Source organism: Physeter macrocephalus, chromosome 9 (assembly GCF_002837175.3).
Source record: "Physeter macrocephalus isolate SW-GA chromosome 9, ASM283717v5, whole genome shotgun sequence".
In the NCBI taxonomy this organism is placed as follows: Eukaryota; Metazoa; Chordata; class Mammalia; order Artiodactyla; family Physeteridae; genus Physeter; species Physeter macrocephalus.
Window position 1 is genome coordinate 15,109,945 of NC_041222.1, and position 10,963 is coordinate 15,120,907.

General features: G+C 41.6%; 2 protein-coding genes across 2 annotated transcripts in view; one reads left to right on the plus strand and one right to left on the minus strand.

Annotated features, from left to right (window-relative positions):
• PALM2AKAP2 (PALM2 and AKAP2 fusion) overlaps window positions 1-10,963 on the minus strand; it is a 499,300-nt gene that overhangs the window by 407,834 nt on the left and 80,503 nt on the right. The gene's annotated exons all lie outside the window — the stretch shown is intronic.
• LOC102997003 (actin-related protein 2/3 complex subunit 5-like) lies at window positions 75-1,041 on the plus strand. Its single transcript, XM_055087040.1, is given in 2 exon segments — window positions 75-668; window positions 671-1,041. Coding segments are annotated over 2 exon segments (453 nt in total). The 5' UTR covers window positions 75-493; the 3' UTR covers window positions 949-1,041.

Consider the following 10,963-nt stretch of genomic DNA (forward strand, 5'->3'; position numbering starts at 1 on the left):
CAAAAAGACAACCCTCAGAATGGGAGAAAATATTTGCAAATGAAGCAACTGACAAAGGATTAATCTCCAAAATATAGAAGCAGCTCATGCAGCTCAATATTTAAAAAACAAACAACCCAATCCAAAAATGGGCAGAAGACCTAAATAGACATTTCTCCAAAGAAGACATACAGATGGCCAAGAAGCACATGAAAGGATGCTCAGCATCACTAATCATTAGAGAAATGCAAATCAAAACTTCAGTGAGGCCTCCCTGGCGTGCTCCCCTTGGAGGAGAGCAGGGGCGGCGTAGGAGGCTCAAGAAGAGCGTGAGCCTGAGGAGGAAGGAGCTCAGCCAGTGCGCAGGCCCAAAACCATCCGCGCCGCAGCTGCCTGCGACGCCTCTGAGCGGAAAAGGGAAGTGAAGGCGCCAGTCTGTGGGTTCCATCTGGGCTGGGCTTGCTAAGGTAGAGGCAGCACTGAGAGGAGGCCTTGGCCACCGATCCGGATCAGGATGTCGAAGAACACGGTGTCGTCGGTCCGGTTCCGGAAGGTGGACATGGATGAGTATGATGAGAACAAGTTCGTGGACGAGGAAGACGGGGGCGACGGGCAGGCCGGGCCCGACGAGGGCGAGGTGGACTCCTGCCTGCGGCAAGGAAACATGACAGCCGCCCTACAGGCAGCTCTGAAAACCCCCCCATCAATACCAAGAGCCAGGCAGTGAAGAATCGAGAAGGCAGCATTGTCTTGAAAGTGCTCATCTCTTTTAAAGCTAATGATATTGAAAAGGCAGTTCAATCCCTGGACAAGAATGGTGTGGACCTCCTAATGAAGTATATTTATAAAGGCTTTGAGAGCCCCTCTGACAATAGCAGTGCTATGTTACTGCAGTGGCATGAAAAGGCACTTGCTGCTGGAGGAGTGGGGTCCATTGTTCGAGTCTTGGCTGCAAGGAAAACCGTGTAGTCCGGCGGGAATGGATATCTCTCATGGGGTGGGAGTTGCTGGTACAAAGACCAAAACAACCAAATGCCACCGCTGCCCTTTGGGTAGCATCTGTTTCTCTCAGCTTTGCCTTCTTGTTTCCTTTTCATATCTATAAAGAAGAAAATTACAAAAAAAAAAAAAACTACAATGAGGTATCACCTCACACTGGTCAGAATGGCCATGATCAAAATGTCTACAAATAATAAATACTGGAGAGGGGGTGGAAAAAGGGAACCCTCTTGCTCTGTTGGTGGGAATGTAAATTGATACAGCCACTATGGAGAATTGTATGGAGGTTCCCTAAAAAACTAAAAATAGAACTACCCTATGACACAGCAATCCCACTACTGGGCATATACCCTAAGAAAACCATAATTCAAAGAGTCATGAAAAAAAAAAAAAAAGTCATGTATCACACTGTTCATTGCAGCACTACTTACAATAGCCAGGACATGGAAGCAACCTAAGTGTCCATCGACAGATGAATGCATAAAGAAGATGTGGTACATATATACAATGGAATATTACTCAGGCATAAAAAGAAATGAAATTGAGTTATTTGTAGTGAGGTGGATGGATCTAGAGTCTGTCATACAGAATGAAGTAAGGCAGAAAGAGAAAAACAAATACCGTATGCTAACGCATATATATGGGGATATGGGGATATATGTATACGTATAGCTGATTCACTTTGTTATACAGCAGAAACTAACACAACAATGTAAAGCAATTATGCTCCAATAAAGATGTTAAAAAAAAACAAACTGTGGGCAAATTCACATAGAGTTAGTTCCCTTCTCTGGGAGATGAAAAGCCATAGGGTTATAAATGGTCAACCTTGGAAGGGATTCAGCCTGTTTCAATGTCATTCCACAAGTGAGGAAATGGCCTTAGATACTAGGTGAAAGGAAAGCAAGGATGAGGTATGAGGGATGGGAAAGAGAGGCACACTTAATGGGTTTCTGCTCTGTGCCATGCTATGGTATTTACTCATGTATCACAGCCTCTGTTCTCACCCTGCTTAGCCATTAAATCCAACAGAGTACTTCTTCACATTCACCTTTCAGGATCTGCTCACCCTAAAGTACTGTTGGCCAGTGCAGAACTTCCTGAAGGTTCTCTAGGAGAGGTGTGAGCTTCCATCACACACCACACTCTGAACAACCAAACATATATTCTTTGGCTTTTTCTCTTCTATCCAAGCTCCCTCTTTAGCCAAGCCAATGGGAAAAGAGAGAAGAAGGTATGTTTCCCCCTCAACTCTTTCCCAAGATGCACCCTAATCACTCTATTTCCTGTCTCTAACGTCCCTCATCCTCCCTTCCAGGCTTCTAAATCCTTCCCGGGCTTCCCTGGTGGCGCAGTGGTTGAGAGTCCGCCTGCCGATGCAGGGGACACGGCTTCGTTCCCTGGTCCGGGCGGGTCCCACATGCCGCAGAGCGGCTGGGCCCGTGAGCCATGGCCGCTGAGCCTGCGCGTCCGGAGCCTGTGCTCCGCAACGGGAGAGGTCACAGCAGCGAGAGGCCCACGTACCGCAAAAAAAAAAAAAAAAAAAAAAAAAAAAAAAATCCTTCCCCCTTTCTTAAACACAGCATCAGCCTGCACATTCTTTCAAAAACCTTTCAATGGCTTCCAAACCCACTTAGGATAAAATCCAAACTCCTTGCCTGAGCCTCTCTACATGATCTGGGCCCTGCTCACTTCTCAGCCCTCATCTCCTACCATACACCCCTCACTCTACTCACTCCTGGTCAGTTGATCTCCTTGGGGAATTCTACCAAACACAGTTGGCTCGTTCCAGCTGCAAGGTCCTTGTACTTCAGAGACCTCTGCCTAGAACATCCTTCAACCCTGGGTTTTGTATGTCTTGCTCCACTGACTCAGAGAGAAGCCTTCTCTGAGCATCCTGTCTAGATGGACACCTTCCCCCACCACCCTTTCCACTCCAGGCATTCTCAAATTCCTTCCCTGTCTTTATTTTTCTCCCTAGCACTCATCATGATGCACATATTGTTTATCTTTTGGACTACTTCCTTATTTTCTGCCTCCCACCACTAGAAGGTAACTTTCACATGATCAGTGTCTTTGTCTGCCTTGTTCACCCATATCTCAAATGTCCCTGTGTTTTATAAGTGCATGGAAGCAATTTAGTTCTGTTCTAACTCTTTCAAACTCATATACCCACCACCCATCCATCTGATAAGCAAACAAAAAGTTCTCCAACTACTATCCACCTACCTTAGATGACAGCAATCAATTAGAAATAAAATCAAGATTTTTTCCCAAGGGGTATCTCATTAATCATCATAGAAGCCTTGTCAGGGAGATGGATTATATGCATTGAGCATATGAGGATACTGTGGGGCTCAGGGTCATACAGCTGAGCTTCCTTACTTTTTGCCTCTAAAGCTGGTGCTGTTTCCACTGCACCATCCTACCCTCCCAGTCTTCTGAAGCAGTGTACCTGAGAACTTTGGGGAAAACACAGAGCAGGGAACACATGGAAGGGTCATTATCCTTATGTGTGACATCTTTCAACACCATTGATCTGTATATTGGTCTTTGCATAGTTTCCAATCCCACAATGAAGCAGGTGCCTAGAACTTGCTTTGAGGAAGACTGGTCTCATAGGGGTCTTCCTGACTCATCGATCTTTGTGCCACAGTGGCTCCTGCTGAAGGCACTAAGGTGCTAGGCTTCCCAAATCACAGACCTGGTTGCATACCTGCCCAGGATGTCACTTACGGCACCATCCACCATCCCCATTTAGTCCTATAGCTGGAACAAGAATCAAACCTAAGGTAATCTCATACCTTGGCACCTCAGGCCAAACAAGGTACAGATGTTCATTCTCTTTTTCTTCTCTGCTGACACACATGTCACATATATGAGTATTATCCTGCACCATAGCTGTTAACTCCAACTTTATTGTCCTCAGAACACCTATAGGGGTACAATATGATCAAACCCTATATCATAAAATTTTTTACAATCTTCAATATTTAATTACCATTAGTAATAAATTAGATGTAACGTAACTCAAACCTAAGGTCCACCAAGATAAAGGATAATCAGGCAGTCAGATAATGCAAAGATAAAAATAAGCCAATTTACAACTTCAGTTTAATTTAAAATTCAGTTCACCATTCTTCCTACTGAATACAAAAAAGTGATTGTATTGGGGTCACAAATCATTTTTTTCTTTATTTTGGGAAAAGATAGAAGATGGGACAGATAGGATAAAGGTTAGATTTGCTGAAAACCTAGCTACTCCAAGATGTTTGAGAACTGCATCATTTGACACAAAAAAGAAAGGAAACATGGCCAATATAAGCCAGTTCATTCATCAGCCTTGGTGATTCCATGATTCATTGGCAGGAGGCATAGATGGGACCATTAGGAAAAAATCAGGAATTAAGACACAATTTTCTCTGTAATTATGTTAGAATAGTTCAGCATATGTCGGTAGGTATATGCATATATGAGTTAACGTTAATATACACTCTGGGTGTGGTTAGTTAACATCTGCAGTGCCTAATAAGAAATTTATATTCCAGGATGATTGGTTAGCCTTCGACAGTACCAAATTGGAAATAATAGACAAGCACTTCAAGAACAGCTTTCTAAACCTGCACCAGATGGTTTGTTAATTAGCATAAGGGATGTTAACACTTATTTTTTCCCACTGGTAAATGAGTACTACTCATGATATGTGGTTGGTTAGAAAGATTGCAGACACCCCCATCCTTGCATAAGTAGGGTATATAATCTAATGAACCCAGCAGACCTTTGCAAATGACTGTGTCCCCATTCTCTTTTGTGAAGCATCCCGGGGGTAGAGAAAAGGGTGATTCTTGTTCCTTAAGGACTGTTTGTATGCATATACCAACTCTCTGAAAAGGTGATAAATGTTTTTTAAGATATAGTGATTTCTAAAAATTGTCTTAAATTTCTTAAGCCAAACCCAAAGTCTCAGAACTACACTATTGGCAAAAACATGGCAGTTTGCCAAACACCAACTGTAGAAGAACTTCCCACTCTATCAAACACAGAGGTTAGTGTATTTTCCTGACCAGTCCTTGATTCATTACTACTCCTGGTGGCACAGCCCCGGCAACATTCTAGAATAAGTTGACATTATGCAATAGCCTTATTACAACTGGCAGGGAAGAACGTGCCAACTTCTAGAAATGGTTCATCACCTCACAAAGATAATTGACCTAATATAGTGCTTACATTGTGGCTAAAGTCCAACTTCTGGCCAATGTCCACAGCAGGACATTTATGAATTGGGGTTTTATTTGCACTTTGATTGTGGTTTGTCATTTATTACCTTATGCAAGGTTTTACTCATGGATTCCTGCTATGAATTATTAGATGGTTGAAATTCATGTCTTCTTTCCTTTGTGCATGCTGTAACCCTTTGACTATAATTCCTTTTCCCGCATCCCTCCTTCCTTCTTTGACCAAGACCTCCTACTCAATCTTTGATACCCAGCTCCAGAAGTCTCCTCTGTAAGGTGGATTCTATCTCCTCGAGGCATTTGCTTACCACTTTAGTGCATTTATTCATCCAAGAGATAATTATTGGATGCCTGCTGATTGTAATCACTGTGCTAGACTCTAGGAACTCAGCAGTGAGCAAGACGGGTACAGTCCAAGCTCTTTTATTAATTTGGAAGAAAATCAAGCTTAACATAAATCAAGACCAAATCATAGCATTCTCACCCACAAACTTCCATAATACAAGTTACTTTTTTTTAGGAAACAAAGGGTCCTCTGGGGCAGAAACATGTTTCCTGGTAGCTTAATTGCACAAAAAGGTTAACAGGTCCTCCAAAGATGCCAAACTGTAGCCAAGGGACTATCTTGCATTCTAGGAGAATCTGCCTCCTTGTGTTTTTGGCAGAATAGCCAAAATGCATGTGCTTTTAATTAATCCCCAATCTAAGCTGAGGTCTGTCATAGTGCACTGACAGCAGAATTACATTCAGTCTCCTCTGCTAAAGGGCTGACGTGGTAGATTTGATCATAATTACCCCCTCAATCAAAAACCGTCTGTGGAAGAGATCCAGTCCTCAAGATGTCTTTGGCTACACTGATCTCTTTGCTGGTAATCACCTTTTGGGACATATTAAGCTGGAGGTGTCTACCGGACGTCCAGGTGGCTACCACAGGTCAGCAGGAATGCACCTAGAGTATTAATGGAGCCACTCTCCGTAAGGTTATTCAACATGCTGCCTTTGATGAAGGGACAATCGAATAGCATGAAATATGTTGCAGTAGAAAAATCTTGAAAGTGTCCTCATAGAGACTAAAAACTTCTAACCAACAGGATTTGAAAAAGAGTAGCAGCCAACAGAGACCAAAATAAACCCCTTCAGGCCTACCTCAGTTCAACATGTTGTTAAAACATCCGAAGACCTTTCTCAGCACATATATTATTCAAAGGTCAAAAAATTCCCTCTGCAAATACCTAAAATATCTACAGGATGTTTCAGCAAAATGCCACATTAAATTAGTTCTCCAATGCAGTTCAAGGCTTAGGTTCCAGAACGAGGAAGGGGGGATGAGTCTGATAGCCAGTCAGCTCTCGGAGGCCATATTGGGGGTAAGGTGGTTTTCACTGGCCTTACCCTGGAAAAAATAAATGAATTATTTTTCTACATATTCCTGAATTAAAATTTATCCTTGGGATAAGGTTATGTATCTTTGTATTGGTAACATTAATTAAAACAAGCCTAGGTGTGGCAGAATAGGAAGACCTTGAGCTCATCTCCTCCCACGGACACACCAAAATTACCAATATTTACAAAGCAACTATTGATGAGAATAACCTGAAGACTAACAGACAAGATTTTCCACAACTGAAAATATAAAGAACGAGACAGGTAAGAGGGGTGGAGATGCAGTATAGTCAAGACCTTCATCCCTGGGAAGGCAACCCATAAATGGGAGGATAATCACAATTGCAGAGGTCTTCCCCGAGGATGAGCGGTCCAAGCCCCATACTGCACTCCCCAACCTGGGGGTCCTGCATCATGAAGACGAGCCCCCAGAACATCTGACTTTGAAGGCCAGTGGGGCTTATGTTCAGGAGACCCAGAGGGCAGTAGGAAACAGACTCCACCCTTCAAGGGCTTGTGCAAAATTGGACACGCTCTGAGACCCAGCACAGAAGCAGTAATTTGCAAGAAGCCTGGGTCAGATCCACTTGCTGATCTTGAAGAGCTTCCTGGAGAGGCAGGAGGCAACTGGGACTCCTCCTGGGGACATAGGTGTAGGCAGCTGCCATTTTTTGGAGCTCATTCTACCACGAGGACACTGGCACTGGCAAGTGTTTAATAGTGGAAAACAGCATGGAGGTTCCTTAAATACTGAAAAATAGAACTACCATATGATCCAGCAATTCCACTCTGGGTATTTTCCCAAAAAAACAAAAACAATAATTCAAAAAGATATATGCACCCCTATGGTCATTGCAGTATTATTTGCAAACACCAAGATATGAAAACAACCTAAGTATTCATTGATAGATGAATGGATAAAGAAGATGTGGTATATATACACAATGGCATATTACTCAGCCATAAAAAAAGAATGAAATCTTTCCATTTACAACAACATGGATGGACCTACAGGGTATTCTACTAAGTGAATTAAGTCAAACAGAGAAAGACAAATATCATATGATTTCACTTGTATATGGAACCTAAAAAACAAATGAACAAACATAAAAAAAAAACCAGAAGCATTCTCATAGATACAGAGAACAAACAGGTGGTTGCCAGAGGGGAATATGTTGGGGGATGAGTGAAATAGGTGAGGGAGATGAAGAGGTACAAACTTTCAGTTACAAAATACATGAGTCACAGGATGCAATGTACATCATTGGGAATATAGTCAATAACACTGAAATAACTTTGTATAGTGACAGCTGATTACCAGACTTACGGTGATGATCATTTTATAATATATAGAAATATCAAACGTTTCTATGCTGTGAACCTGGACCTCAGAGTTGTAGGTCAATTACATTTCAAAACACAATAGTATTAATAAAATTTTTTAAAAATTTATATTAAACAAATATATATCAAGCAGGATTCTTGAGGATGTAAATGAAAGAAAAACTGACCCCAAAAAGCTCTGACTGAACCCTCAAAACTTCAAAGTGCAGGGCTAGAACTGGCTTGGGCACAACTGACTTTAGGGCTCAACTGTTGTCATCAGGACAGGATTTTTCTCAGCTTCCTTTATCTTTCCCTTCTGTGTGCCACGATCATTTTCCATCTGCATGTGGTAGCGAGATGGTTGTGAAAACTCTAAGTTTCAAATCCTCTCAACATTATTATGCCCTTGATTAAGCAGGAGCTATAAGGCAAGGCAAGTTGCTAAACCTCTCTGTGCCTCCATTTCCACATCTGTAAAATGGGAATGTCAATAAAGTGCTAAACACATAGAAAATGCTTAATGAATGTTAATGACAATTAATGTTATGGTTTTCATAACACAATTCCCTATTGACAATGAGGAACATCCATTTTCCTAACAGAAAGTTCTAGAAATGAAGTTACCAAATCTGCAAGGCTTAATACTCTCTCACCTAGAGTACCCTTGCTTCTCAAGAAGTTTGACCTAACATTTTAATTTGGTAATAGAAACTGTGGGAACAGGAGATTCAACAGAGACAGGCTGACACTGTGTGTGTTTGAATTCCTGACTAGAAAGCCCTTTGCTCAATAGTCCTTCACTGGGATGGCCTAGGTGGCCGACCTCAAGGGGTAACTTTGAAATATGCATTTGAATTGTTTTAAAGAACACTAATTTGGAACAATTTAATCATTTTTGGGTAGACAGTGTTCCAATAGCAAGGAATGAGTTGCCAAACATGAAGCTGGGCCACCCAAAGAGAAAGTGCAGATTTAAAAGTTTAGTTATTTGCAAGTTGTTTCTGAACATTTAAACATTAACTACAGTGCAAGAAAAATATGACCATCAGGTAACATGAGAGAGAGATTGTAGTTTAAGCTTCTCAGTTTGCTTTTCTCATCCTATACTTTGCCACCAGTAAAGTGGGCTACTGCACATCAAATCTTGAATAAAGATTCATTCTAGATTATTCTCATCTCACCTCCCTGACCATTGCCCACCAGCATGAGAACTCTATTCTCAGCTCCCTTGAAGAGATAATAAATAAAGTCTTTGGGATTCCATATGGAATAACAGAATTTTTGAATGTTGATAATGTAAGAAAACTTAGAGGTGATCTCATTCAACTCATTCAATTGACTGGTAAGTAAACTGGAATCCAGAAAGTTGGAGTGATTTCTCAAAATCAACTGGCTAACATCATAGAATCATCTCATCTCAGGGCTCTTTCCAGACCAGCCAGAGACGTGAAACCCTACCCCACACCCCACGCTTAAATTACATGATTTTGCTCATAGCAAGCCTGTGGAGTTGGCAGGGCAAATACTATTATGGAAGACTTAGAGCATATGCCCAAATAACTTGAATGAATTCACCAACATGGGTTTGGCAAAGAAAGGGAGAGGAATAAAGAGAAGTCGGAAGGCAAAGAGCAAGCAAGCAAGAACAATTTAAATGGTGCAAATAAAATATACCCTGGTCTAGTTAGCACAATTGCTCATCTGTTAATATATCTGTGATATGGTCAGATATTGCAATGAATCTATTCCAAGGTGGTCTTTGACTCTCTCTGATGGTTCAGTGGGGTGGGCTGGTGAGATATCAAGATCCCTCTAGATTGTGCTATCCAATAGAACTTGTTGGTGTTCACGGAAATGTTCTAAATCTCACTGTCTGATACATTCCCACTAGCCATATATGGCAACTAAACACTTAAAATGTGGTTAGTGATACTGAGAAATTAAATTTTTAATTTTATTTACTTTTTAAACTATTTATTTACTTATTTATTTGGCTGTGTTGGGTCTTAGTTGCGGCACATGGGCTCTTCATCGTGGTGCACGGGCTCTCTAGCTGTGGCACACTGGCTCTAGAGTGCATGGGCTTAGTAGCCCTGCAGCACATGGGACCCCAGTTCCCCAACCGGGGATCGAACCCGTGTCCCTCGCAGTGGAAGTTAGACTCTTAACCACTGGACCACCAGGGAAGTCCCTATTTACTTTTTTTTTTTTTAACATCTTGGAGTATAATTGTTTTACAATGGTGTGTTAGTTTCTGCTTTATAACAAAGTGAATCAGTTATACATATACATATCTTCCCATATCACTTCTCTCTTGCATCTCCCTCCCTCCCATCCTCCCTATCCCACCCCTCTAGGTGGTCACAAACCACCTAGCTGATCTCCCTGTGCTATGCAGCTACTTCCCACTAGCTATCTTTTTTACGTTTGGTAGTGTATATATGTCCATGCCACTCTCTCACTTTGTCACAGCTTACCCTGCCCCCTCCCCATATCCTCAAGTCCATGCTCTAACAGGTCTGTATCTTTGTTCCCGTCTTACCCCTAGGTTCTTCATGATCTTTTTTTTTCCCTTAGATTCCATATATATGTGTTAGCATACGATATTTGTTTTTCTCTTTCTTACTTCACTCTGTATGACACACTCTAGATCCATCCACCTCACTAAAAATAACTCAATTTCATTTCTTTTTAATGGCTGAGTAATATTCCATTGTATATATGTGCCTCATCTTCTTTATCCATTCATCTGTTGATGGACACTTAGGTTGCTTCCATGTCCTGGCTATTGTAAATAGAGCTGCAATGAACATTTTAGTATATGATTCTTTTTGAATTACGGTTTTCTCAGGGTATATGCCCAGTAGTGGGATTGCTGGGTCGTATGGTAATTTTATATGTAGTTTTTCAAGGAACCTCCATAGTGGCTGTATCAATTTACAGTCCCACCAACAGTGCAAGAGGGTTCCCTTTTCTCCACACCCTCTCCAGCATTTATTATTTCTAGATTTTTTGATGATGGCCATTCTGACTGGTGTGAG